This window comes from Metarhizium acridum (genome assembly GCF_019434415.1).
Source record: "Metarhizium acridum strain ARSEF 324 chromosome Unknown scaffold_72, whole genome shotgun sequence".
In the NCBI taxonomy this organism is placed as follows: Eukaryota; Fungi; Ascomycota; class Sordariomycetes; order Hypocreales; family Clavicipitaceae; genus Metarhizium; species Metarhizium acridum.
The window spans coordinates 1,543,133-1,569,754 of record NW_027094019.1 but is presented as its reverse complement, the minus strand read 5'-3'; the positions used below and the strand labels follow the sequence as shown (position 1 = coordinate 1,569,754).

General features: G+C 52.6%; 9 protein-coding genes across 10 annotated transcripts; 4 read left to right on the top strand and 5 right to left on the bottom strand.

Annotated features, from left to right (window-relative positions):
* Positions 1-148: 148 nt before the first annotated feature.
* Positions 149-1,618, top strand: J3458_007262 (uncharacterized protein). The gene is made up of 2 exons (XM_007811854.2): positions 149-710; positions 802-1,618. Exons 1-2 carry the CDS (start codon positions 340-342, stop codon positions 1,253-1,255), a joined length of 825 nt encoding a protein of 274 aa, XP_007810045.2. The 5' UTR covers positions 149-339; the 3' UTR covers positions 1,256-1,618.
* A 2,748-nt stretch (positions 1,619-4,366) lies between these two features.
* On the top strand, positions 4,367-10,268 carry J3458_007261 (uncharacterized protein). Of its 2 annotated transcripts, none has more exons than XM_007811855.2 (4): positions 4,367-5,949; positions 6,063-7,179; positions 7,280-8,236; positions 8,309-10,268. In XM_007811855.2, the coding sequence occupies exons 1-4, from the start codon at positions 5,751-5,753 to the stop codon at positions 9,540-9,542; spliced, it is 3,507 nt and encodes a 1,168-aa protein (XP_007810046.2). In that variant the 5' UTR covers positions 4,367-5,750; the 3' UTR covers positions 9,543-10,268. The 2 variants fall into 2 exon arrangements, with proteins under 2 accessions (XP_007810046.2, XP_065975926.1); XM_066119288.1 differs by having other exon boundaries at positions 4,367-6,440; positions 6,495-7,179.
* Positions 10,269-12,713, bottom strand: CCT8 (T-complex protein 1 subunit theta). Its single transcript, XM_007811856.2, has 4 exons — positions 12,439-12,713; positions 10,986-12,378; positions 10,744-10,917; positions 10,269-10,684 (listed from the first exon to the last, which is right to left on the bottom strand). The coding sequence occupies exons 1-4, from the start codon at positions 12,495-12,497 to the stop codon at positions 10,667-10,669; spliced, it is 1,644 nt and encodes a 547-aa protein (XP_007810047.1). The 5' UTR covers positions 12,498-12,713; the 3' UTR covers positions 10,269-10,666.
* Positions 12,714-12,954: 241 nt separating this feature from the next.
* On the top strand, positions 12,955-15,150 carry J3458_007259 (uncharacterized protein). The gene is made up of 3 exons (XM_066119287.1): positions 12,955-13,678; positions 13,996-14,234; positions 14,375-15,150. The coding sequence occupies exons 1-3, from the start codon at positions 13,663-13,665 to the stop codon at positions 14,990-14,992; spliced, it is 873 nt and encodes a 290-aa protein (XP_065975925.1). The 5' UTR covers positions 12,955-13,662; the 3' UTR covers positions 14,993-15,150.
* A 295-nt stretch (positions 15,151-15,445) lies between these two features.
* On the bottom strand, positions 15,446-17,186 carry RMD1 (sporulation protein rmd1; the record flags this gene model as incomplete). The annotated part of the gene is made up of 3 exons (XM_007811858.1): positions 15,446-15,522; positions 15,595-15,946; positions 16,041-17,186. The coding sequence occupies 3 exons, from the start codon at positions 17,184-17,186 to the stop codon at positions 15,446-15,448; spliced, it is 1,575 nt and encodes a 524-aa protein (XP_007810049.1).
* Positions 17,187-17,204: 18 nt separating this feature from the next.
* Positions 17,205-17,504, bottom strand: J3458_007257 (uncharacterized protein; the record flags this gene model as incomplete). The annotated part of the gene is made up of 1 exon (XM_066119286.1): positions 17,205-17,504. One exon carries the CDS (start codon positions 17,502-17,504, stop codon positions 17,205-17,207), a length of 300 nt encoding a protein of 99 aa, XP_065975924.1.
* A 1,292-nt stretch (positions 17,505-18,796) lies between these two features.
* J3458_007255 (uncharacterized protein) lies at positions 18,797-22,717 on the bottom strand. Its single transcript, XM_007811860.2, has 2 exons — positions 22,084-22,717; positions 18,797-22,011 (listed from the first exon to the last, which is right to left on the bottom strand). The coding sequence occupies exons 1-2, from the start codon at positions 22,142-22,144 to the stop codon at positions 20,459-20,461; spliced, it is 1,614 nt and encodes a 537-aa protein (XP_007810051.2). The 5' UTR covers positions 22,145-22,717; the 3' UTR covers positions 18,797-20,458.
* J3458_007256 (uncharacterized protein) lies at positions 18,996-19,610 on the top strand (the record flags this gene model as incomplete). The annotated part of the gene is made up of 1 exon (XM_007811859.2): positions 18,996-19,610. One exon carries the CDS (start codon positions 18,996-18,998, stop codon positions 19,608-19,610), a length of 615 nt encoding a protein of 204 aa, XP_007810050.2.
* An 85-nt stretch (positions 22,718-22,802) lies between the features above and the next one.
* CAT3 (catalase) lies at positions 22,803-25,374 on the bottom strand (the record flags this gene model as incomplete). The annotated part of the gene is made up of 6 exons (XM_066119285.1): positions 22,803-23,650; positions 23,720-23,927; positions 23,985-24,347; positions 24,430-24,670; positions 24,781-24,938; positions 25,006-25,374. The coding sequence occupies 6 exons, from the start codon at positions 25,372-25,374 to the stop codon at positions 22,803-22,805; spliced, it is 2,187 nt and encodes a 728-aa protein (XP_065975923.1).
* Positions 25,375-26,622: the final 1,248 nt, after the last annotated feature.

The following is a 26,622-nucleotide window of genomic DNA, read 5'->3' as shown; positions in this document are numbered from 1 at the left end:
GTGCAGATGTCTGGTCTGGTGTACATCTCCAACTCCGCCGACTCCACTGACCAATCACAGCGTTCTACGCCGCGCTGTTCCGACCATAGCGACCCACTAAATATTTTTGATATCAAAATTGTCGTCCCAATTCAGCATGGTATGTACATCCTTTCATCACAGGACCATTGCATAACAACACTCATACTCAAGAGCAGGTTGAGCAATATAATACTTGAATCAAACTATTTCTGTCTGCGACGTATTCTCTCAGGGATTTAGACAGGAGCCGCTTCCTCTCCAGGATCAGACCACGCCACAAGACAGCTCAGTGAGAAACTCACTGAAAGCACATCGACAATGCCCGTCGAAACGCGCAAGCGAAAGGCCATGGCCCAAGCAGCCATTGAAAGTGCTGAACCTACTCCCTCGCCGCCCACAAGCACCACCAAAAGACAGAGGAAACTGCCCGTGCGGTCAAAGGACGACGACCAAGAGCCAAAGGCAGATGCACCCACGGCGGCGAGCAAGAGGAGCAACGTCATCACGTTTGACGACGACGGCAATGCAGACCGGGAACTTGTCATTCCGGCTAAACCCGTCGAGGCCTCGAAACCAGCGGAGCAGGAGGAGGAAAGTGATAGTGATGAGGCTCCTGAGGCAGTGTCTACCACCAAGGTGGCAGTTGAGATGAAGAAGTCTGCGCAGGCGGAGAAGAAAGCTGCTCGAGAGTACGTATCTTTCCCTCTTGCAGTACTGTTCAACTTACTATTATTATTCTTCTACTATGGTCAATGGAGATTGGAGCTAACTAGGAGCTAGACAAGCAGCCGCTGAAAAGCAGAAGCGGCAGCAACGAGATGCCCTATTCAAGCAGCAAGCTTCAGAGCGCAAGGTTGAAACTCAGACTGAAGAAGTCCTAGCGCCAACCCAGGAAGTTTCTGGCAGGAAAAGATCAGGGAAGATAGTCATTCCTAGTGTCCTGCCTGCCGAGTTCCTGACGGATTCGGATAGCGAAGAGGAAGATGAAATGGAGTCCTCCCTTGGACAAGACTTGCCCCGCCGGAGAACGGTTTCGGGGGTTGAGAAGCGGATGTCGCGAGATGGAAGGGGTCCTCGAGACGAAGTCATTGGTTCTACGGTGTATAGAATATCCAAGAAGGTCGACGAGAGGCTGGCGCCCAAGGCGAGGAAGTATTCGAAGAGTACCAAGGATACTCTGCTGAAGAGGGGGAGAGCGCCCGTTCAGGGGCGGTCTGGGTTCTTCAAGAAATGACGTTTGCTGGCTTTGGGTCATTCTGTTTCGATTTAGATGGCACCGCCTCGTTTGAGGACTATAGCGCTTGGTATTTGGATTCTCTCGATCAAACGTTCTGGCCTACCCTAAGGCATCCATGAGATCATTACTGCGACACAAAGTTGAAACGCGAATCAATCGAACCACAGTGCGGTCGCTTGCCTTGCCAAATTTAGATTTGCATCGAAACCGGTTTTTTCTTCCATGGTGTGTTAGTGGCCATCGACCGTGATGGACTCTCCGATTGTGAGATTGCTCATTGAAAATCCTCCGAATGGTCGTCCATGCACTCCGCCGAATGGAACATAACTACTATAAGCAAGCGGTTCCTTGGCAACAGCCCTGCCGCCCCCAAATTTGCGGCTCGTACCCCAGTCGCGACGTTGATCCGCGCGTGAACTCGAAGTTGCGCTCGCGGACAACGAGAAGTGTTTAGTACAAAAAACGCACTACTAATAATCCGCGACGGGGCATTGAAGTCTAGTCCGACCGCGTATATGCGCCTCCCCGGTCACAATGACATGCAGCAATTGTTGTCGTACTGCAGAGAAAGGAATCGCCAAGAGGTTGCGTCATTTTAGTTACTGTCTTTGGCTGGCGATCCCACGGATGGGGGCTGCGGCGACTGAACGAATTACTTGAGCGCATGAGCCGTTTGGGGGCCTTTTTCATCTCGTCGCGGAAGCTGGTGATATTGTGGTGCTACCCTGGATGGTGATATTGCTTGCGATCGTTGAGGCTGAACAGCATGCCGTAAGCAAAGTATAGGCATATATTGCAACTTGGAGTTTACTTATTCGGAGGCAAGTGTCCCTCCTACCTAGAGGCTATTTACAGTAATAGCTTTATGTTATTATAGAAGGCGTTAAGTAGCTGCGAATGGCATGCAAACTACTGGCCTTTATAGCGATTTCCGCTAACTGGACGATCGGCATGAGGCATTGTAGTTGCACATAATGCCATCATTATTTCGCTGGCATGCATTTGACATACTTTTCAGTTGTATCGTGGAGTCTGTCCCTGTTGATGTCTGCACTTGCTTAATAGTTCAAGGCTGTCATGCCTAAACCATCTAGATTGGACATGACAACAGCGTATCTGGAGTAGCATGCAACAACAGTGCTGTTTGGACCAGCGCAGATTTCCAATACACAATTATCTAATACAGTTGATATGGAGAAGGAGTCGGCCTTTGTTAACTGAGGTGTCCTTGGCAGGTAGACGGCCTGGGGTTGGACACACGACCTGAAGTTGTCTTTGGAAGTGCGACTACGTACTCCGGTTTACCTGGGCAGTTCGTGTAATTACTAACTGCAGGGATTGAGGCTGTGGGATGCCAAGCTGTTCTCCGTATTGTACATATGTACATATACTAGTTATTGCATCTGAGACGTCCCAAACTTTTCTTGACCTGTCCTAGTACCAATGCTGGTTATCCTATGTTTCTGCGTGCAATCGGTGGTGAGCTGCTTTGGTGCTACTCGTGGTTGGGCAGGTCTGAGCGTGGCGGGCGGACTGAAAGCGCGGCGTATTATTTCGGAATCCCAAGGACCAAGCAAGCTCGAGAATGGCATGACCGCGCACTAATACTTCATAAAGGACAAGATACAAAATTGGAGAAAAGGCATACGACGGCCCCCAATGCCGTAACCAGCTGCAAGTCTTGAAGTAGCAGGCAGTTCAACGATATATGTGCATGGAGTACTCCGTATGCACGTCTCACCTTCATTCCAGGGGCACGTGCAGGGCCATGATGACTGGTGACGAAGAAAAAGAAAAAACGAGCTGCTTCGTCAACTTGGCTGGCCACATGGCGATTACTTACACTGCGTGCAGCGTAGCGGCCGGGTGCTCTAGAAGCGTCAGGACTCAGGAGTCTCGAGATGCAAATGCAGGTTTTCTGTCCAACGATGGCCCCGGGAGATGACACTTACAAGTCCAGAAATTGGCATTGACGACGCTTCCATAGCATTTAGCTTGCGTACCTAGTGCTACCCAGGTAGTTGACCGACCGGGTACTCGATAGATTGGCATTGTACGGAGTAAGTGACTGGATGGCCATGGCATGAGGCACACGTGCGTGAGGCAGAGGCATAGTCCGACACCAGAAACTTTATCGTGACATGCGTCTCTGGACAGCCAATGAATGACTAACGATAGAGGGCGACACAGAAGAATATCTGCGGCAGGAGCACCTCACGCTTGGAACGTGGAAAGTGCTGCAAGTGCAGTAGGCACCTGGGTGGTGCGTACTTTGCGTGCAGTCACCACGCACTCCAGCAAGCTTCCACATTTCTTCAGCTTTGGCTTATTGGCCCAATTGTTTCCATCACCACACGGCCACCCAAAAGCAACAGTACCTCCAGGCATCGTGGTTTCAGTACGAATGTTTGATTGCCCAGACGAACAAGGTACAATACGTACTCTGTGCGTATTTTCGAATCAAACGGCCACAACCGATGCCTCTGGCAGCCCGTTTGGAAATTTCTGCTCTTACAATAACTCTCCGTATGTATGTGCAAACTCCGTACTGTATCCCAGCTTGTCGAACACTTTGAAATCGTTTTGGTGCCCTTGCCTGGTAACCCTGCCTAGCTCCTCGTGAACCCCTCCCAATCATCAGTTGCAAGTCATCAGCGAGCTGCGGCATCCTTGCATCCATGCCTCGCATCCTAGTTTAGCCTAGATGCTACCCACCAGACAAGACTTGGGCCCTTTGAGACCCCTGGCGAGGGTGACCCCTTTCCTTTTCTTTTTTTATTTCTGGGCTCTGGTTAACCAGGGATTGCACAGACTAGAAGATACCCGATTGACTGGCTTCGCCATCCTGGCCAAGGCGGGCCAGCTTGCGGTGGCGTAGCGTTAACCAGTTGTGACGATGGAAGCCCCTCCTAGCCAATCTGTAGCAGCGCCTCATGGACCCGGATGAAGCTGACACTCGTATGAGCTCTGTGTGTGTGGCTGTTTACCAACCACGCGGTTGCAGAGCGCCTCGTACGATTCGTGCCGCGGCCGCCACTCGACGACGGGTCATTGTTCGACTCTCTTCAAGTGCGCATCCTGCATCTCAAATTTCGACTCTGTACGGAGCGCACTACTACGAAGTACGGAGTGATTACCCGGGAAGTCCGGTCCCCCGGCACAAACAGCCCTGGTCAGGCTTGCTCCTTGTCAGTTTCCCTGCGCCGTTGCGGCCAATCTATGTTGTACACATTTATTAGTTGGCCGTTGGTGCTCTGTACTGAGTCTCCGTACCTTTCTTGTACCTCTCTCCTCGTTGCCCTCAGGAGTTCTTGCCTCTCTGCCCCTGGCTGGATCCTTTTTCTGTCGACACTATTATGTACAGCCTGTTCAACATCTTTATGTCGTGGCCTGTTCTACTACTTCCTTTTGCCCCCCGTCTCGTCCATTTCCCTTTTCCCTTTTTGCAATTAAGGTATTCTGGCTTTGTACGGAGTATTCCGCACGTCCTTCTCAACTAGAGAGTTCGCTCGGGCCTGTCGTGTCTGTGTCCTTTTTAGCGGGGCGGCTCCGAACCACTTAGAAGTTGGGAAGGGGACCCTTAGTCTCCGTGTCTTACTATTGTATTGCGGCGAAGCTTGTTGGCAAGTACCGAGTTAGTCCATGGCAAAGACGGACCTGTGTCTTTGACAGGCTTCAAGCTCCAGCAGCTCGATCAAGATTGGACGTCTCATGACGGGTTGGGCCTGTGCGCGCAAAAGCAACTGTTCGAATACCCACGGGCCGTGGGGGACTGGCACCCCTTTTCATTGACCAAACCGGCAATATCGCTACCAACCTCGTTTTTGCTCTCTACTTCTTCACTCTACAGGGATGACCAATTGACAACCAACAAGACGCTTTCGACCTGTGTTTCTGGAGAGAACCTTGAAACTTCTCTGCAAGTAGTAAAGCAACCGCAGCACTTTTCCTCAACAACTCTCATCGGCTCTCTAGAATTTTCTCGCCGCAACATTTCCATTGAAACCAACCATTATACGAGGCAAAGCGCTCCGGAGCTTGTTTTAATACCCTTAGCTCGCCAGTTGTTGCTTGTCTGCTGCTCCTCGAAAGCTTCTATTCAAATCCTTGCGCCTTCCCATCATGCACCGGTCGTCTCCGCCATCTTCAGCGTAGCATTGTTGATACAGGGACTTGAAACACCACATCCTAGGATTCTGTGACACGGAACCAAACGAACTCTCCCCGTTGCCCGCTCTAGCGCAAGCCCTGTTGTTCTGCCTGACGACCGACCCTCGTCCACTTGGATTGCCTTTGCTTTCACACCCGCAATTGAAGTAATAGGCATCATTCTCGGCGTGTTCTTCCCCTGCAGTCCGCTAAGTCAACTGCAACTCTGAACCCTAGTTCTATCATCTTCAACACAAAAGCGTGTTCGCGCATTAGCTCAATACTTTGCTAGCCTATTCTAGCACTGTCCCCAAGCCTCTAGTACCGCCGAGTATATATCTCCATGTTTAGTCGAATTCGAAAAAACCAACGGGATTCAAAACAGAGCCTCGGCTTCCAAAATTATAACAGGGGAGATTCAGAGTTTGTATCTCGTCTCGCTACTTTAGACCTAATTGGCTCTAGTCTTCCATCTGCGTCACGGTCCGGAGTTCACACCGGCTCAGCGCCTGTCGCGGGCGAAGATTTTCTGCCTCAGCAAGGTACGGGAATGGCCGCTTCTTTGTTCAACCTTTGGTTAAGTCAGCTTGGCTTCAACTATCCGGCCTGGCATTGATACCTCGAAGCCAACATCGCTGACTGCTATCGTTCATAGGAGCTGAACATAGATCGCACCCAACTACGACACTAGGCAGCAAGAGCCATCGACGAGGCTCGGTCGGCTCGATCAGCTCAACCGCCAGGGCTCTACATCGACGAGTAGGCGCCATTGACAACAACGTCATGGCAAGCACCGCTGATAGAAGCCGCCTACGGCGCGAAAGAACATTCGTCGGAAGTGAATGTGCGGTTTGCGAAGAGCCTCTCGAGCATACACTCCAAGGCGAGCGTATCTTGCAGTTCTCCTGCTCCCACGTTTCCCATGAAGCATGCTTCTACGAATATATCCGCGAACTTGACGGGCAATATTGCCCGACTTGCGAAGCACCGCTGCATCTTGACACTAGTCGAGGCGGCAACGTTGTTGACATTAGTTCGTCTCCCAAGACAGCGAACGATTTGGAACTGGGCACTAACTCGGAGGTAGACAAGATCAGTAACCTTGTACGAACCGGGGGAAGCGATACAAGATCTACGCCTACACCGACTCCGGCTTGGGACAGCCAAACAGTACGACCACCGAGCCTTGACAGCTCTCAGAGAAGAGCCCATTCTCAGCAGCCGAGCAGCCTTGGACGAGAAAGCGGGACACGAGGAAGCCACCGCGACAGCCGAGACGCAGCATTTTCTGATCGATACAGTTCTTCTAGACATGCCCGAAGCGATAGCGAAGCCACTGGGGTGGCTTCGTCTGGCGGGTATCCTGAAACGATGCAGAGCATACCTTGGCGACATGATTATGATGTGCAAGCGATGGAAACAACTCCCGGCAGTCCGCGTACTATCTCCCGAAATCCAATTCCTTCTCCAATCGTTACAGTTCGATCAGAGTTTCCTACCATCAATCGTTCTCGACAACAGCAGACCCTCACTTGCTTGGTCACGGTGGAGGTTGCGGACAACAAATGGAAGCCTGATCCGGAGGACATCGGTTCGTCGCCGCACCAAGCAGAACAAGTTAGTTCTAGGATTGATAAAATTGCGGCACGAGCGGTGACACCTACGCCAAGCGCCCCGAGGTTTATTCCTTACGAGCCTCCCGAGGTTCTGGAGGAGATGACGGAGAATTTGCGAAACCGTGTTGACAACTGGCATGGCTTGGATTTTAGCAGGTAAGTGATTGTCCCTGTGTCTTGTCAGACAAGGCAAGGATAGTGGCCTTCTACAGTCTGGCGCTAGTGACTCAACAGGAAACTAACGGTTGACGTCTAGATTCGGCCAGCTGAGGTTGTATGGCACTTTGCGAGTTGGTAAAGACAAGGTTTCGTGGCAGGAGCTCGAGTGTTACCTGTTCGCCGAGATGCTTATCTGTGTGAAGGAGAAAAAGCTGCCTCCTCAAGCTATCACGCAGTGGGATGATAGTGGTGCTCCTAGAAAGGCAACACGCTGTACACTCAAGGGCAGTATCCTTATCAAAAAGCATCTGAATGAGGTGTCCGAAACAGGGACCATTGATGAGAATGTCTTGACTCTTAGTCTCTCTGTCGCCGAACTGCCACAATTTCACCTCCGCTTCGACAACAGAAACCAGCTTAAGCTGTGGAACCAAGCACTTTTGGATCTGAATGCAGTCGAAAACTCTCTTTTTCGAAGCCCTGAGTTTGATCGTGGCGAGATGTCTGAAGGGGACGAGGAAGTGGAGTGGCAACGATCACGGCCACAGGGGGTCTCCTCTACCGCCTCGTCATGGGGGCCGAAATCCGTCACCACTGCGCCTACAGAGTATACTAACTTCGCAGTCAAGACACCTCATCATCCGTATTCCCTGGTGCATGTCCCAATTGATGTGGTAGTGGTTGTTCCAATATCCTCGTCTATGCAAGGTGTGAAGATCAACCTTGTTCGCGACGCGTTGAAATTCATGGTCAACACCCTTGGCGAGCGAGATCGCATGGGGCTCGTCACGTTCGGGTCTGGTGGAGGCGGAGTGCCTATTGTCGGTATGACCACAAAGGCGTGGCCAGGCTGGAGTAATATCCTTTCTTCAATCAAGCCTGTTGGTCAGAAGAGTCATCGTGCCGATGTTGTTGAGGGCGCAAACGTCGCCATGGATCTGCTTATGCAACGCAAGCATAACAACCCCATTGCAACAATTATGCTCATCAGCGATGCGTCAACAGCGGATGCTGACTCGGTTGATTTTGTGGTGTCTCGAGCAGAGGCTGCCAAGTAAGTAACAATCCGTTCCTCTTGTCCGCATTGATAATCGAAGCATGATGGTTGGGCTAATAAGACATCTAGAATCACCATTCACTCTTTTGGATTAGGTATGACTCACAAACCTGATACTATGATTGAATTATCTACGAAGACAAAGGCATCCTACACCTATGTGAAAGACTGGATGATGCTAAGAGAATGTCTCGCTGGCTGCTTGGGATCGATGCAGTCTCTATCCCATCAAAATGTGAAGCTGAAGTTGAAGCTCCCGGAAGGTTCACCTGCCAAATTCCACAAGATTAGCGGAGCCCTACAAATGACCAAGAGGGCCAGCGGCCGTGATGCAGAAGCCGCCCTAGGCGACCTGAGGTTTGGCGACAAGCGAGATATTCTCGTTCAACTTGTCATTATGCCAGACAGTACGTCCCAAGAGCAACTCCCACAAGACCCATGGGATAACATCGTGTCCGGATTGGAGGCGCTTGGTGGTTCGGTAGAGAACGATGCAGAGCGAACATTATCCGTTGAAGAGGTGCCGTTGGTTCAGGCTGACTTGAGCTGGGGTGATATTCTCCGTGAAGGTACTCTTCAGCACATGCCACGGCCATCCCTTCTGGCAATCACTATGCTGCCTCCAAGCTCCAGCCAAAAGAAGACCTGGCATAATTCCCCACCGATTCCACCACATCCTAGCATTGTCCAGCGCCGCATGGAGCTGCTGACGTCGGACATGCTTACGCGGGCACTAACCTTGGTAAGCCGAGGCCAGCACGACCGCGCCCATACCTTGTTGAGCGAAACGAGATCTATTCTCAAGGGTTTGGGCAAAGGCGGACTGCCTCCAGTGCCACCTCCAGGGAATAAACCTAGTCCGCCAACAACACATCCGGGCAACGATTCGTCGCCCAATCCGGCTAATCCGGCTGGAACCCCAGATCGGAAGGGCAGCCCATCTCCTACCTCCGCCACCTCTTCTGGCGGAAATGGCTATCCGGGAACTCAGATCGCTCGAAGTCGCTCTACCGACGGTCTTGGACTTGGCAATGGTATAGACCCAGGCACGGTGGCCGCTTTGGACACTGAATTGGAGAGCAGTCTGGAGTGGATCAACCACCCAGCCGTCTTTGGACGGGATAGCCGTAAGGCTGTTCTGCAGGCTATTGGAGTTATCAGCTCTCAGCGTGCGTTCACTTTCCGAACGCCGATTGAGACCCTCTGGTCTGGCCGCGTGAGTGGTATCCGGCGCCTCGCTGATAAGAGCAGGGAGTGGCGAGAGGAAGGCGGAGGCGAAGGTGGCATCATGGAGGAAGCATAGCTGCCGGCGCCTACATTCCCGCCGTTATGCTCTCAGCTGTCAGCTGCTACCCCATCACTTTTTGGTCCTTCACCAATTCTACTTTGTAATGTTTAACATGGCAATGCTGGCCGCTCTCGGGTTGGAGCTAGCTGGTCCCATTACGCCGTTTTGTTATTCTCATTTCTTACGCCTTGACGTTTTATGACAGTCACATCTTCACAGTCCTTGAAACCAATGTGCTTTATAGCTTCCACGGGCGAACTCGATTATAGATGTCTCATACCACATCTACCCCGACCGGGTCAAATATACCATTCTCTACCTCAACATTTTGTCGCATGCCGCACAAAACCGCTACATCTATTTCAACTTTTTCTACTATACCCGTCGCGCTACCAGAAATTCGTAGCGGCGTGCTGTCTTGGCTACTTTGTTTTCCTTTTTGAGGTGTTAATCTTTTGAATATATTACATCATAACAACCTTGCTTCTTGGAACTCGGACAGACCATAAGTTTACTTAACCATCGGCTCTGGGCTTCTCTAATATGGCCAATGTTTTGCCCATTTCACAGTATACAACAACGCCTGGTCGTATTTATAGCTTATGATGGCGGGTTCTAACTCACCTGTCGTTTTGTATGATGATCTCTTTCACCTTCGATGTTGTAATACGAGGGATATAAGGGGACAGTTTGGCAGGGGGGGTGGCAAGACGGGGAGCTTGAAGGAATACACACACGCACACATGTATGTATATATACATTCTCATGTATCATGAGGCTTTTTTATGACGGCGGTGATGCTTGTAGCAAATCTATTGGGAAAATCTAGGTAGATATGTGTTGCTGATCTATTATAATCTACGAGTTTCAACCCATATCTCATTTTTGGTGGAGCAACCGAATGCAGAGTGGCAATGATTGATTGGACACCCCCACAGTCTCCTTGTCTATTCACCCATGTTTTCTCTCAAACGGTTTTGTTGTGCCATACATACAATTTCCCACTCCCAGATGAAAGAGGATAGATATCTAAGCGACTGTCGCATTTTGTCTCTGGGGAGGAACCAACCAGAAACCCCTTCACCATCTGTAACTTGGAGTTGAATTTCTGTTTTACTTTACCTAGCCCACCGCCCAATTTAGTCCTCATCCCAGTTCTGTCACCATACGTGTTAGTAAACTTTTGTAGGAGGAATGAAGAGGGCTAGAAACTCACGGGGTTGGGGCCAGGGGGTTTAGGACCACCAGCCTGTCTTGCGACAATGATCTGGTCGACGGATAAGACTGTACGGGCGGCTTCGGTGGCGAGCTTGATAGCCCAGGATTTGGAGGTGAGGAGGTCGAGTATTCCTTCCGAATTTGCATCAAGGGTACCGGTGTTATCGTTGTTCTAAGATTGAAAATGGGTGTAAGACAGTTGGATGACGTTCAGCTTATTTGCAGTGATTTGAAACTTACCTCTACGTCAACGCCGGTATCGCCATCTTCATTCTTGTGGTGAGCAGCATATAATTTGCTCAGAACCTCAGTGGCATCGAGGCCACAGCTTTCTGCCAAGGTGCGAGGAATGACCTCGAATGCTTCACCATACTTTTTGATGGCATACTGGCTTAGTCCTGGGGTCTTTTCGCCCTGGGCTTGTATTCTGGCGCTTAGTTGAATTTCTGTAGCCCCGGCACCGGGTACGAGGCGAGGATCACGGGTGATGGCCTTGACAACGTTGACACCGTCATCGACAGCGCGCTCTACGTCGTCAAGGTGGTTCTGGGTGGCGCCACGAAGGACAAGAGTGGCAGTTCTGGTGACTTCGTCCTCTTGTCTGAAGACGGTGACGCGGTCGCCACCAATCTCGAGCGTCTCAACAACGTCAATGTTGCCCATTTCGTCAGGCATAGGAGCACCCAGTCGGGCGAGAGGGGTGGCACCGACAACACGGCATACTCGGCGCAGTTCGAATTTGCTGAGGATTCTGATGCAGAGGATACCGAAACGGTTAAGGTAGTGCATGGCTAGATCGCCAACCTTGTCGCCGCAAACAACAACACGGAGGCCAGAGTCATGCAGTTCCTTGATGGCGGTCTCGAGCTGGGCCTCCTCGCCTTTGCTAAAGTCCATCATTTCCTTGGCATTGTGCAGCAGGACAGTGCCCTTGGTCTCGGTCTGGCTGGTATCTATGGGGCAGGTGAAGACGGCAACCTTGGCACGACGTGCCTTCTTGACTGAACCATCCGGTTCCTTGGGGAAAACCATACCCCTGACGACTCGGCTCTGCTCCAGGCTACCACCCATGATCTTGACGACGCGGATATTGTCGACGTTGAAGTTGGTAGGGTTTTTCGGCAGAACGGCCAAGACGGCTTCAGCGACGAGATCAGCCAGGAAGTCCTCGTTGCCGTTCTGCTTGCTGGCGATGACGGTTCGAATAGCCTTGCTCAGCTCCTCCTGATGACGGATATCTTCGACCTTGTCGACGGCAAGCTTCTCGAGCGTCTCCAGCGCAAAGTTCTGCGCCTTTTCGTAGCCCATGACGATGTCCGTGGTTTTGAGGCCCATTCGCAGAAGGTCCTCGGCCTTGCGAAGCAGCTCACCGGCCAAGATGATGACCAGGTTGGTGGCGTCGCCCATCTCGGCTTCCTGCTGCTGACTGGCCATGACGAGGAGTTTGGCGGCGGGGTGGACGACATCGAGCTCCCGGAGAATAGTAGCGGCGTCGGAGGTCAGGATCATCTTCTGAAGGTGGTTGATGACAACCTTGTTGCGGCCATAGGGGCCAAGAGAGGTCTGGACGGTTGAGGCAATGGCACGGCAGGCGTCGATGTTTCGCAAGACGGCGCCATCTTCGGAATCATAGCTGGTGACAGCCCCCCATGTTAGCAAAACTTGATGCGGCGGGGTGTTGGGAGCAACTCACTTGTTGTAGCCTTGCTTGAAGAGGCCCGCGTTGGGGGCACTTGGGATGTTGAGAGACATGGCGGCAAGGCTGTGACATGTGAGACTGGCAGAGGCTCACACTCGGGCTTGCGACGAGTAGAGGCGGTGGTGGTGGTGATGGAGCCGGCAGACTTGTCGTGATTCTTGTGCTTTCCACTCGAAGCTCCCCCGTGGAATGGCCCCGCCAGAAAATCTGTGGTGGTCGAACTCCAGACGTCTGGAGTCTGGTGCTGTGGCCTGAAAGCCAATCATGGCGTCTGGAGGGTCTTTTGTTAATCCGCCTCCACCAGGCAGGCAGGCACAGGGTGCAAGCAAGCTGCTACATGGACATGCAGAGCAACAGGCACTTGCAAAAAGCATCATGTCGATGCCGCGTCAAAATTGACGCAAAGTCTTGCGAATGCAGGTTATTTGACCCTGTTTTGGTGTTTTTTTTATATAAAAAAAAACATATATATATATAAGCAAAAATGAATAAAAAATCTATACTCGGCGCCTTTGCTGGATAGACTCTTGCCGCCGGCGTGCGGTGCACTCACTCATGGTGTATACCGACCGACCGGCATGTCCCGAGCACCCATGTCACACATGTCACGTCCAACTGGAAGGTACACAAGCAATATAACCCATTGACCACGACGTCGGCGCCTGAGCAGCCGGCCAGCACTCGGGACCTGCGCACATGGAAAGTTGGAAAAGACCAAGTCGACCAGTTGACGCCAATGCACTTGGTTGTGCCCTTCTGACGCGCCAATCGCCTCGTCGCATCACAGCCTTGCGTGGCCTCGCTCGCAACCTCAATTTCAATTTTCATCTCCATCTCGTCATTCTCATCCTCCTCGTCCATCGTCGTCGTCTCCTTCCTCACTGCCCGCCCACTCCTCCTGCGCTGCGGCGCTCTCGAGAGCATCCTCTTCTCTCCACTTCCCCGTGTGCTTCTCAACGCCATCGCCTTCGGCGCCCCCTTTCTTCCTACCCATGCAATTGATTGGGTTTTCCTTTTAGACATTGGCTTCGTTTTTTTTTTTTTTTTTTTTTTTTTTCGCGCTGTTTGGTCATTGCTGCCGTCTGCTTTGCGTCGCCATCCTTTTGGCCCTCCACCCTCCGATTTGTCTCCCTCCTCCATCATCCATCACATTGGGACCCGCCTTCGTTGCTCAAACACAGCGCCTCTTTAAGTATTATTACTGTTGTTGCTGCCGCTATGGCGCCGCCATCCGGTGAGTGTTGCTACTTACTCCCTTGCCTGCCCGACTGATTCGTCCTTTTTATTTTTGTCCGGCGAACGAATGCAACTTGGGCCATATCCATTTTCTGCCCACGGTTGCCGCATACCTCAATAATAGTCCCTCCCGTGTCGCCTTTGTCTGCGCAACACCTTGAGCCTCTTGTTTCTCGACATTCAGCATCCACTTTCCGCTTCTTCCTCTTGGCGCAACCTCAGCTTCCATCAAAACACGCAGCCGCGCCATCGTCACCACAACAGCCGTCATGCCTCCCAAGAGAAAGCTTGCTGACATTGAGCCCGAACCACTAGCTGTTCCTCCTTCGCTGCCTCCCTCCGTCGAAGAGGCTTACCGCCGCAAATGCGTGCAGCTGAAGAATCGGACAAACGAGGTCGAGGATGCCAACGACGCTGCTAGACTACGCCTCGCACGGATTAAGCGCCAAGTTGAAAAGTTGAGGATAGAACGGGCCTTTTTGCTTGAACAGCTGGCCAAGCGCACCAGCACCAACGTTGAAGACTCTGAGGGTAGCCCGAGCCCACCACCAACTGTGAGCCTGCCCCGTCTTGACATTTATGTTTGTATAATCTTTCTCGGATGTCTTTGCCAAAATTGATGAGCCTCACACTCTCAATCCCACTCTCGCCACGTCTCGTCTCCCATCATTTTACATGCTAACGAGCCCATTAGCCCAAGGACAAGCCGCTACGCATCAAACGTGGCCACCGAAAATCTGCCCTCCTCGACCTCGACTCCAAAGCCACCCCCAACAGTTCCTTCAAAGGACCCGCATCACCCTCAGAATCCCAAGCCAAGCGAGGTAGCGCCGACCCCGACGACACCCCTACCAATGGCATCAGCAAGCCATCCAAGCCCCCTAAGAACGCTTTCGAGCTCTACTGTGAGGACGCCCGGCCCATCCTTGAAGCTAACAGCAAAGATGGCGATGGCGATGGTGATGGCGATGGCGACGGCGACGGTGATGGCGATGGCGACGGCGACGGCGACGGCGATCTAAACATTGACGAGGAGCTCGCCCGCGCGTGGGAAGACCTTCCCGACGCGGAGAAGGAAGAGTTTGAGACCAAGTTTGAAGAGCTCTCCAAGAAGGCGGACGAGAAGGACGATGAAGACGAGGACAAAGACGTGACTGAAGATACGCCCGAAAAGGAAGAAAAGGCCGGAGATGCTGATAAGCCCGAAACTCAGGACGAAGATGTCGAAATGACCAATTATGACACAGAGGATCAGGATCAGGATGCAGATCAGGATGGGGAGACAGGGATGGAGAAGGACGGGGATGATTAAATTGCCGGGCATGGACAGAGGAGGAGATGGGTTTCATTTGGACAAAACGTCAGTGCGGGGAGTTTTTTGGTCTGTTGATTTTGTGTGGTTAAACATACAGGGGGCGTTTGTTTTTGCTCGTAAGTAATGTCGACAGGTCAATAGGGTCAACAATATATACATACATGTATATATATATAACTTTGTGCCATTGGGTTTGTCTCGGTCCCATCTGTTTACTCGAATGTAAAAGCAGGCGGGTATTGCACGTGTCTTGCAGGTAATAACCGTGTGTTTCATACCTATACCTATATGTTTCGGAAACTACATCCTACCGCTAGTATTGCAACATGAAATATCTCTCCCAATGGTGGTAGATTTGTCTAACATGGTCCTATAAGATGAAGTAGACAATGGCAAGGATGCCTAATTTCCCGTATCCAAGGCACTAAATACACCATGTACGAAAAAAAACTACATATCACCTGCCCATAAATCGACAGCAATATTGATACATGCGACAAAGATTTCCATGGCAATCAGTATAATAACTGACGACTTATTAGCACATTTCAAACGAGTTGGAAAAAAAAAGAGAAAAAAAAAGGGGACAAGCAACTTACCAATCCACTCGAGCTTCTCGCCGTGACCATGACTCAATTGATCCTTGAGCACGGCCAATAGGTCGGCAATAACGTCGAGCCTCTCATTCAACAGGCCCACGCGCTGGTCCATTTCCAGATAGCTCCTCACTGCTTGGTACACAGGTTCGAGCTGAGGCTCTACCCAGAAGAGTTCGGGGGTGTCAAGGACGGAGCCATTGAGGTGGATTGCGATGCGGAGGATGAAGAGGTCGCCTATCTGCATGTTGATTTGTTTCCGGGAGAGATTAATTTTACCGGTGAGGGCGATGTGGGCGGGTATGTCTTTGCAGGTGTCGACGGTTGTGGCTATTAGTTCTTCGTACAGGGACGTCTGAAGTACTGCGGTTAGCATTGAGTTGTGTGTGTATGTGTGTGTGTGTGTGCGGTGGGCATTGGATGGACAAAGGACATGGAACAGTCAGTACCTTGACACTTTGTGCGAGTGCGTGAGATATAGCCAGCTTGATCATGTAGTTGTTCTTGTCTCGTAATGTGATGAAATCGTTGTATATGCGAGCCTGGTACTCGCGCGTGTAGTAAAAGTTGAAGAGCTCCGTCTCTATGTCGTCTGGCGCCAGCTTTTCCAGCTCGAATTTGGCCAGCTCTTTGAGGAACTTGGCCTCTTGTGATGCGGTCATGCCCCATATGACGACGACTCCGTAGTCAAACAGAAACACTTCAGGCGTGTGAACTTGGGTATCAAAGTCCAGGACGTCGTCTGCCGCGGGTGCTTCTTCTGTGACGGCTGGTCCCAGTAGGCTTTCATTGCCTAAGTGACTAGGATCGGGAATGTCGTTGGCAGAAAACTCGTCAGCGTAGCCGGAGTCATGGTTTTGCAAACCAAGAGTTTGGTGGCGCTGGACCTCGTCTTCCATGGTCTCGCTGCCGGTTGAGTGACGCCGCTGATAGCTCCGGACAGGGTCCTGGTGAATTCTGGTGGGTTTGGTGTAGGAGTAGGGCGTATATATGCATTCGTCGATGATTTTGGGGTTGGCACCACGCGCTTTGCCGCGACCCTTGAGGAAGCGCATTAACGAGTCCATCTGATACTTGTCGGCGGTACAATATGCCGTGACCCGGGGTAATCGATCGCGGTCGCTTTTGCCGAGTCTCGCAGCGTCTCTCCTCGCAGTGGGATCCTTAATTCTCGTGTACTGGGAGTAAACATCTCGGCCGCTCTCTTCATCTTCACCATCTTCAATGTCGGGGTTTGGTAAGAGCTTCAGTTTCTCTGTCTTCTTGGTACTTCGCTGGGGCCCAATCTTGGAGCCGGGGTATGGTTGAGCGGTGGTGGTGGTGGTGGGTGTGGTGACGCTGCCGTGACTATTGCGCCTTTTGAGCTTGTTGTTCAATGCGGTGAGGACGGGTGGGCTGACACGAGGTGGCCCGAGGGGAAGGCTACTACTGGCGGATGCTGCGCTATCCCGAGAAGAATAGGACTCGGGTTCGAAGGTCTTGGTAACGGGGTCGGGGCAAAAGGTGACGGTTCGAGCGTTTCGAGGCCGGGGCTCGGAAGTAGGAGGCGTGGCAGGAATCAGGGGTGTGTTTTCGCTGATGATTTGGGGCTCCATGATGACGGGGCAGGATGATCAAAGGTTGGCTGGCTGGGGGACCTTTTGCATGGGGTTTGTTGAGCAGCAAGCAGGTTGCTGTGGTGGTGGAAGCAGGAGCTCTGCTCTGGTGGTGCGTCCGACGGCAGGGTAGGTTATTGCTGGATGAGACGGGGCGTCATAGTCAAAGGGAGGAGCAAAGCCATGCAATTGCATTCGGATGCTGTGAGTGTGAGGCAAACAGGGACCAAGGCAGAAAGGCACAAGGCGGCGGCGATGATTGATGGAAGATGGCGTCTGCAGCAAGTCGTCGTGAGATTTTGCGAATGGAGTTTGCATGTACTGTCAATAATGAATGACGGCGGCAGCTTGTGAGGTCGGTTCCCAAATTCGGCCAAGAGTGGACAGAGTGAGCAGCGGCGGGCGGGGGGCCGTGCATGTACATGTGTACTTGGGTACTAGGTGACGCTACTTGATTTTGAACTCGTGGAGTGATGGTGACACACTGAGGCTCGATTGACCGGCTAAACTTTGGTAGGAGGCGCTGCGCTTGTTCACCATGGCTGAAAACGCAAACAGAGTGGACTTGGTCAACCAGAGCGCAGTGGCTCGCGGCATTTGTCGACGTTGTTGAAGCTACGGCAAAGACTTGTGAGTTCAAGGTTTCAAGGTACATGGGGAGGTACTTGGCTTGATAGACACGTTGAGGGCATCAAGGTACCCCAGAATTTGCTTGTAGCTAGCACGGTACGCTTTCGCCACGTCAACTGGTGTGTGCACGAATGTACCACGGTGTATTGAGCTAACAGGTACGGAGTATATATCTGCCAATATTGAGCAGGTGCTTCCACTTCCACCTTGGCCCCAACTGGGCGCCCTATGCACGCCCAACGCCCTCCGAGAGACGCCACGACATGAGCGGTGACAAGACTACGAACAATGAACCAAAGTGTAATTTTTAAAAGGCTCGGCAGCGCATTGAAAAGGAGCATCTCCGGAGATATTCCCAAGGTTTTCCAAAGTTTCTTGCCCTGCAGGGACGGGGACGGGGACGGGGACGGCGGCCGCGGGGTCCCTCTCGGTGGGCCGAACACGATGCAGATGCACACCAGACGTACCTCACCATGTACCCACCCACTAGACCATCTGCAGACCAGGTCCAGGGTAAGTCAAGTTTGAATTAATCTCACCAAGACACACCAGTTGACAACGACTGTAAATTCTTACTTCCAATGTTACAACTCCTCATGCATATCTGATCCGAGCCCCGACTTGCATGCTTGAATGCTGCAATGCTGCATCCAGGCTTCCAAACGCCGTTTGGTCCTGCTTGCAGACGCCGCGGAAATGCAAGTCATCCGTCCAGTCATCCGACAAGCATGGCGCCATTCTTTGAAATGTCCAAGTTTTGAATGGCCCGATCTGCTCCATCGTGTGTAGTTTAAGGCTCTGTTTTGATACACCACGAACCAAGCATGCATTATGCATGGTGCTTTATGCCTCCGCGACCCGTCTGGTCGACGTGCCTGATGCGCATCATCACCATCACCATCACCATCACCAATTGACCATCCTCACCACCGCATGTGCATTGTGTAGCCTTAGCGAGTGCTTGCCAAGCGCCCGTCGGACGAGACGCTGTTCAGCCTCCCGTGTCTCGTCACCCGGAGGGCGCATCTCCAAATGTAATCTCTCATCCCTCATCTCTCTCTCATCTCCATCCGCAGCCAACTGCCGTGTATAAAGTCGACACCTCTCCTGAACCCACCCCTCTCTCTCATCAACCATCGCATAGCCCAACCGTCACCTTGCCTTAGCTCACCACAAACCATGCATCTACGAGCAGTCCACGCCGAATCACGCATCCCGGTCCTCAGAGACCTCATCCGCTCATATCCCCTCGGCGTCCTCACCACCGCCATCCCATCCTCCACCGAACCCTTGATTCAAGCAACTCACATCCCCTGGGTCCTCGACGTCCAAGACGAGTCCAGCGAAACCGAGCTCGGTGTCCTCCGCGGCCACTTGGCCCGCCAGAACCCCCATAGCAAGGCCATGATTGAGTCCGTCTCCTCCAGCAACACCACCAACACCAACGTCCTGGAGCAAGATGTCCTGGTCCTCTTCACCGCCGCCCCCTCGCACTACGTCACGCCCCAGTTCTATACCGAGACGAAGCCATCGACTGGTAAAGTAGTCCCCACGTGGAACTACGCCGCCGTCCAGGTATACGGCAAGGCCAGCATCTACTACGACTCCAAGTCAGATGAGACGTCCAACTTTCTTACGCGCCAAATCACCGATTTGACCAACCACACCGAGATTTCCATCATGGACCTATACCGGCCAGAACGGCCGCCCCGATCAGTGGAAGGTGACGGATGCGCCGGACCGCTACATCGAGCTGCTCAAGAAGAACATCATCGGCATCGAGGTCACCATTGACAAGCTCCAGGGCAAGTTCAAGATGAGCCAGGAGATGAGCAAGGGTGATCGGGACGGTGTTGTCAGGGGGTTTGCGAGACTCGAGTCGGATGTTGCGAGGGCCGTTTCCGAGGTTGTCCAGGAGAGGAGCGAGATGAGGGAGGCTGCGAAGCGATGATTACTTGGGACTCACAGAGCGGGTGAAGCAGGCTAGAGTCTTTTCTGCTCATCGCTGAGCAATTCCCGGCCAACGAGAAGCGTTGGCAGTAAAACACAAAGTGCAGAGGCGACGACAACATGGCATCCTGTAGGGCGGATCCGACCTGGGCTGCTTTAGCAAGTTGGAAAAGAAGATGGAATACACGAATATATGAATATCTTTTTACACTAGATGTGGAAAGAAAGTCAACATTGTCAGCAGCAGCAGCATAGTGTCCGACGAACAAAACGTGGTGAATGCAACCTGCCTCATGATGCCCATGGTATTGTTCCCCTACAAGCGGTTTGCTTCTCGTGAACTTGGTATTACGAAGACACAAATTCCGTTGCTTCCTCGGAAACATCGGCACGCGAGGGTCTACTACAACCCCCTGAAACTGCCTTGCCTGCTTGCTGGTCTGCGTTCCTCCACTCAAGACCAAGTCAACCACACGGTTTAATTCTTCAATGAAAGTGTTTCTTCCCAAGTCGGCGTTTTCACATGGTTGCCCAATGGGCGTGGTCTCGCTGACTAGCTCATCTACTTACCCCGACACACGATAAAAGGCAGCACGACAGAACGTGCTATATTGTGAGAGGAGTTGTCAACTTCGTCGCCCGTCCAAACTAACAGATACCACGTGTGCCTCGGATGGAACCATGCTGACCTCTCAAGAAGCTGAAAATAGGGATTCAACCGAGCTCTTGACCAGCTTCCTCTGCATCCACAACGCCCTCCCCAGAGTAATCCCAAGGCCCGACACTGCAGCAACTACAACGGCTCCAGCAGCCATCAGGTCCCAGTTTCTAGCCTTGTAAAAGGGCATTCTCGCGTCCGCAGTCTGCAAATGCATGGGCCGCAGCTCCCCGTCTCCCCGGAACCTCAGCTCGGCGTCGTACATCAGCTCCTCCATCAAATCGGCCGCGTGGTGCTTTCGACGGGCGGCCACACGGGCAATGCGCCGCAGCCTCAGCACGTTCCTCGCATAGAGGCCCTGCTCGTCTCGCAGCATCTTCCGCGCCTTGGTGTACAGTTCGTCCGACGTGAAGCGGAACTTGTTCAGCGGCTCGGCCACACCGGCCGCCACAAGACGCGTCATGTTTGCGACTTGGTCCGAGAAGATGCCCATGGCCAGCATCGGCTTTCCGTGGTAGACGCCCTCGTTGGCGCTGGAGCCGCCGCCGTGGGTAAGGTACAGACACACCGAGTCGCTGTCCAGTACAGCCCGCTGGGGAGCGAACAGGGTGAACAGCCAGTCTGGGTGTCTGCCGTCGATCAAGTCCCCCAGCCGCAGAGTCCGGCCCCGGTGCTCGAATGCGTGGCTGCCGTCCATGTCCTGGCGGCCGCTTCTGCCCACTGCCCAAATCACGCCGTCAACCAGGCCTTCTGCAAGGAGTCGCAGCAGCCCGTCGACAATCTTGGCCGTGTCGCGGTCCGTGAGGATGACGTGCGTACCCAGCGCAATGTACACCGTCTTGCCGTGTCCGGCGAGGAACTTGTCCGTGGCATCGTCCAGGGGAGGAAACTCGTCGCTCAGAACCGGTCCTACCGGCGCGCACAGAGGCGGCAGGTCCTTTGGGATCTCCAGCCCGTAAAACGAATTGACCAGCACCAGGTAATCTGGCTTCGTGGGGCTCGGCAAGTCATGTTCGACGCCGGCCTTCCTGCGCATGGCCCTGGTGAGGCTGGACAGCTTCAAGATGTGCGGCAGCGCCCGAACCACCACCCACTCGTTTCTGAACCGCAACCACATGGACGCATCTTCCGACGTCAAGGTCCCCTCTATTTGGAAGCCTGGCTCGCCCGGTATGTAGGGGCAGGGAAACATGAGAGGGGGCATCTGTGGCCACACCACGGCCAGGGGCACATGGTACTCAAAGTGCATGTCCCTGACGGCGTCGGCGAAGAAGTCTGCCACCATCATGCTAGGTTTCGCACCGGAGCCGTCTTCCATGATGGCCTTCAAGCCTCTATACGTCTGGGGCCAGAACGAGTCGAACATGAACTTGGACTCCATGGCGGCTGCTATCCCCTTGGACATGTCCCAGTCACGCATGCGAAGGTAATGACTGTCCATTTGCTCCTCTGTTGGGCCCGGCCCGAGAAGATGGACTCTGCTGACGAATTCATAGCCGCTGATCCAGCCCTCTTGGCCGTCGAGAGTGGCAAACTCGATGTTGTGGCCGCGGGCGGAGAGAACTTTGCCTAGTTCCAGAACCGGCGCTGCACGAGGCAACTCCGTGTAAGTTGCAACATGACGGATAAAACGATTTTTGGCTGCGGCACTTTACTTACCCGCGTGTGTGAAGCCGCCGGTAGTGACGACGAGCAGAATCGTGCGAGGCGCTTCAGCCATGTTGGCGGCGATGGAGATGGCCGTGATGAATGCCAACTCGAGCCCAACAACCAAGGTAAGAAAGCCGTGTGCGGATAAGCCGCTTATAACACGGATCTCAACGTGGGATTAGATGCCTTGTATCGCAGCATCAGACATGACACGTCACACAAGTGATTTGACAAATCATGAAATAATCGCCGTCGGGGTTTGGACTGCTTGAAAAGTGAGCAACACAAATCTACAACGAAAGCAGGCTGACACGCAGGCGGAATCTGGGCGTACCATACAACGCCGATTGGGCAACGCCTTTGCAGGGATTCAACTGACGGAAATGCTTGCCCGTCATGGTTGCAACCAGTTAAGTTTGGCTTACCACGAATAAATCCCCCCCTCGAGTGAGAACTAGAAGCAGGGGCCGACCAACACTCCAATACAATGTAAACATGGTGACGAGTGTAAAGAATACCAGACAATAGGCTTCCCCTACGCCTATAACCAGCCCCAATTGCACATGTTGGCCGACAATACCTCGCGGTTAGGAACATGGCTGGTGCACCATCATAACAATCATCGTCCGTCGTCACGCTCAAGGTGGAAGAATAGGTCAATTATCATATATCTCACAACGGTAATCAAAACGTCACACCCCATCAAATCCATCCAATCTCGTGGAAGCTCATCGTCCATCCTGCGCAAACCGATCCGTAAACTTGAACGTGGCAAGACCCTTTTTGAACTCGTCCACGATATCCGCAGCGCCATCCTTGATGAACACGCCAGCACCCTCGCTGGCTCCGGCAGCCCCTACGACATCCCTTGCCTTACCCAAGAACCCAACCGGCTTACCCCAGTTGTACCCATCCACGACGATCTGGAGGGGACGACCGGGCGGGAAAAGCGTAGACTTGTTCTTGACGTCAAACAGCTTCTCCGTGCCGTCGGTTACAATGATGCCATCGAAACCAACCGCCTCGGCACCAGTGTACGTCTGGTCAACGCCGTCAACACGAGACTCGCCGACAATCGTGACAGTGACATTGCTGGCTTTGAACTCGTCCTTGAGGGATTTCGCCTGCGTGAGAGAATCGCTCGACTCGGTGGAGGCCAAGACGCCGACGCGGAGGGTGGCAATGGTGGGCAGTTCCTGGCCAAAGATGGAGAGGCCCCGGGTCTTGTTGTTGTGATAGTACGTGTCGTCGGGGGCCGGGGCCTCAAGACCAAGCGTTTTGCCAACCCGGACGGCGATGTCGTGGCTGATTTTGTTGAGCTGTACCAAGACGTTCTGCTGCACTTCTCTTGAGAGCCCGCTCGTCTCAAACCGGATGGCGTCGATGAGAAATTGCTGTTCAATGGGGGTGATGGAATTGAAGAACAGACGAGGCTGGCTCCAGTGGTCCTGGAAAGTGCTGCTTCGTCGTCTCTCGAGAGCACCAGAAGCCTGGCGGCCGGGAGCGGTGAAGAAGCCTTTGCCTTGAGTCCGGTTGGCCTGCTTGGGGAATCCCTTGTTCAGAGAGTTGGGAGTATCTACTGGCTGTCAGTAACTCGCTTGATACGCGTGGTACACGGTAACACGCAAATCAATCGTGAACTTACAAGGAGCAGTGTTCTTGTGAATCAAGTTCTGTGCCGCACCATCTCTGTTGTTATTGTGGATGGGAACAACGGGTCTGTTGATGGGAAGCTGTTCAAAGTTGGGACCGCCGTGTCTGTTGAGCTGCGTATCCAGGTAGGAGAAAATGCGACCCTGCAGCAAAGGATCGTCTGTGAAATCAATACCTCGCACAATATGTCCGGGTTGAAACTAAGTCTTTATTAGCGTCTTATACATGGATAACCACGTGTGCTTCTCCAAACGTACCATGATTTGCTCAGTCTCGGCAAAGTAATTAGCAGGATTAGCGTCGAGTCTAAGAAGACCGAGAGGCTGCAGGGGAGCAAGCTCCTCGGGGATAATCTTGGTAGGGTCAAGAACATCGAACCCGAAGGCAAGAGCCTGATCCTCATTGATCATCTGGATACTAAGCTCCCACTCCGGGAAGTTGCCTGATGCAATGGCATCAAAGAGGTCCTGTCTGTGGAAATCGGCGTTCTTGCCAGCAACGTGCTGCGCCTCGTCCCAGACCAAGCTGGCTTTCCCTTGCTTACTTATCCAGTGAAATTTGACAAGTTTAGTGTCGCCATTCTCATTCACGAGTCGAAAGGTGTGGACGCCGTGGCCGTCCTGAGATGCGTATTAGCCTTTACTGTGTACACAGAGCAAGCGTCGCGACAGCGTGTGTTGTGTTGATGATTGGTAAACCTACCATGTGGCGAAAGCTTCTCGGAATTCCATAACCAGCCATGGCCCAGAACAAGGTATGAAGAGTAGAGGTTTCCTGGGTGAAGAAGTCCCATGCGCTGTCGTGGGCAGTGGCCGCCTGTGGGATCTCGTTGTCCGATCGCGGCTTGACCGAGTGAATGAGATCAGGGAACTGGATTGCATCCTGGATGAAGAAAACAGGGATGTTATTCCCGACAATGTCAAAGTTGCCCTCGTCGGTGTAGCTAATTATTTAGCGATTAGCATGCAATTGCCTTGTGCGCTATCACAAGAAAGGGGGGGGCTCACAGTCTGACTGCGAATCCATGAACATCACGAGCAGTGTCCGCACTACCCCGGGAGCCGGCGAACAGTAGAGAAGCGGACAAATACTGGAGTCTGCTTATCCTTCGCCCCCAAAAAGGACGCAGCAGTAATGTTGCTATAGTTCCCGTAGCTGGTAAACGTTCCATGGGCGCCAGCGCCTCGAGCATGGACTGCTCGTTCGGGGACCTATATACAGATACATAGTTAGCCAACTATCAATACCTTCTTGTTTCCCGTGGTGTAAGTCACTTACTCTTTCGTGGTCAAAGTGTGTTATTTTCTGCCGGAATATAAAGTCCTCCAACAAAGTCGGGCCGCGCTCTCCAGCCTTGAGGCTGTTCTGGTCCTCAATAGGACCGCCCACATCAGAAGTAAGGAACCCATCACCGTCGTCAACTTCGTAGCTCTTTAGGTGTTCGCGAGACTCGGGACGGCCTTCAGCCCTCGCAGCGAGGCGTCCTGGGTCGGCGAAGGGACATTGGGAAGAAGCTAAGCTGGCCAAGGCCAGAGAAATGGCCACCAAACGTGTTTGAACCATGTTTATATACTCGGTACAAGACAGGATGAGAGATGAGTGGTCAATAACAGCCTTTTCAACGAGACATGGCCCATCAGTAGTCATTAATCAAAGCCGAGGGGGTCGCATGGGAGGCGGCCTAGCCTACTTATACATGCAAGACTAGCCCGTTTCTCGAAGTCTCATCACTCTGCATGACGGGACATTGGCAATGAAGCTAAATGGTCGATGACGGAAACGTGCCCAAGGTACCCGCAAAGGTCTGGGCTAGCTTTGAACTGACGCAGGACTCCAAGAGGACCCATGATGTGGAACCAAAGGGTTCGTGTAGACGAGTAGTAGTAAGTAGCATTGGAACTTTGAAGGACGTTGCAGTGTGCTTCGTATGCATAGAGCAACAAGACTCCCTGGAATTCTCTTGGGAGACTCTACCCACGTTGTGTGACGTCGAGTGCATTGAAGCGCCCGCCGGGATTACCAACAAGGCTCGGATGAGCAGGACAAGCTCCAAAAGTCTCGTCCATTTTTACATGGGTGGTTTAGACTGACCGTCGATGCAACTGAGCTCTGCATGAGCCACCTCACTGCCTTTGGTCGGGCCAAGCCCGCTTTGCTTTTTCTCTTCAACGAGTTGATTAGCCATCCGAGGGGATCGCAGCGTGTAGAATTCCGCTTGCCAACACCAGGTCGTAACTGTCGTAATTCGTTTCCAAACGGCATCACAGGAGGAACTCTTTCTTCATCCAGAAACTGCACGGCCCATGAACCTTGTTCGGCGAGGATGGGATGGTTTGACCACCAGAAACATAAACGGCCTGATCTCCACGGCATTTTCGAAAGCGTTTGCCGTAGAATCATTCGAATGTACCCAGAGCTCTCTCCAGTGTCCATCACTAATACGTTGAAACCCATTGGCTTGGCCATGGGGCCCACGTTAGAGACGGGATGAATGTCGACCTTGATAGGCCCGGAGCAAATGCATTAAAACAGCCCCCATGGATGGCAGCATCACCACTCCGTATTAACAATTAGCTCACGGAGGAGAACATGGCCGGTTGATTCCTTGAATCTGGGTGTATCAGTGGCGTTGCTCGCGTCCGAATCACACCACACTCCACCACTTCACCGAATGTCTGCCCGGTCAACCGGTCAAACGGCGTACAGATACCACTATTCCCGCGTCCAGTCCCCGAGGCATCTCAAACTTAATCCTTAATCGCAGAGTCCCCATGCGCTATGGCGTACCTCTGGACCCATATGCCGCCGGGATTGGGAAGATGCCAATGAAAGAAAGCCCTGCTGTACCGAGTCTAATACACACGCCAAAGTCAATTTAGTCGCATGGTAGGACGC

Excerpts from the sequence above, each read along its gene's own strand:
- J3458_007262 (XM_007811854.2), top strand. The coding sequence starts at position 340 with ATGCCCGTCGAAACGCGCAAGCGAAAGGCCATGGCCCAAGCAGCCATT. Across the intron at positions 711-801 it reads GAGAAGAAAGCTGCTCGAGA|ACAAGCAGCCGCTGAAAAGC; the intron begins GTACGTATCTTT and ends ACTAGGAGCTAG.
- J3458_007261 (XM_007811855.2), top strand. The coding sequence starts at position 5,751 with ATGTTTAGTCGAATTCGAAAAAACCAACGGGATTCAAAACAGAGCCTC. Across the intron at positions 7,180-7,279 it reads CATGGCTTGGATTTTAGCAG|ATTCGGCCAGCTGAGGTTGT; the intron begins GTAAGTGATTGT and ends GTTGACGTCTAG. Across the intron at positions 8,237-8,308 it reads TCTCGAGCAGAGGCTGCCAA|AATCACCATTCACTCTTTTG; the intron begins GTAAGTAACAAT and ends TAAGACATCTAG.
- CCT8 (XM_007811856.2), bottom strand. The coding sequence starts at position 12,497 with ATGTCTCTCAACATCCCAAGTGCCCCCAACGCGGGCCTCTTCAAGCAA. Across the intron at positions 12,379-12,438 it reads TTCAAGCAAGGCTACAACAA|CTATGATTCCGAAGATGGCG; the intron begins GTGAGTTGCTCC and ends GGCTGTCACCAG. Across the intron at positions 10,918-10,985 it reads ATACCGGCGTTGACGTAGAG|AACAACGATAACACCGGTAC; the intron begins GTAAGTTTCAAA and ends TTTCAATCTTAG.
- J3458_007259 (XM_066119287.1), top strand. Across the intron at positions 14,235-14,374 it reads GCCCGAGCCCACCACCAACT|CCCAAGGACAAGCCGCTACG; the intron begins GTGAGCCTGCCC and ends CGAGCCCATTAG.
- J3458_007255 (XM_007811860.2), bottom strand. The coding sequence starts at position 22,144 with ATGGCTGAAGCGCCTCGCACGATTCTGCTCGTCGTCACTACCGGCGGC. Across the intron at positions 22,012-22,083 it reads CGGCGGCTTCACACACGCGG|CGCCGGTTCTGGAACTAGGC; the intron begins GTAAGTAAAGTG and ends TGCCTCGTGCAG.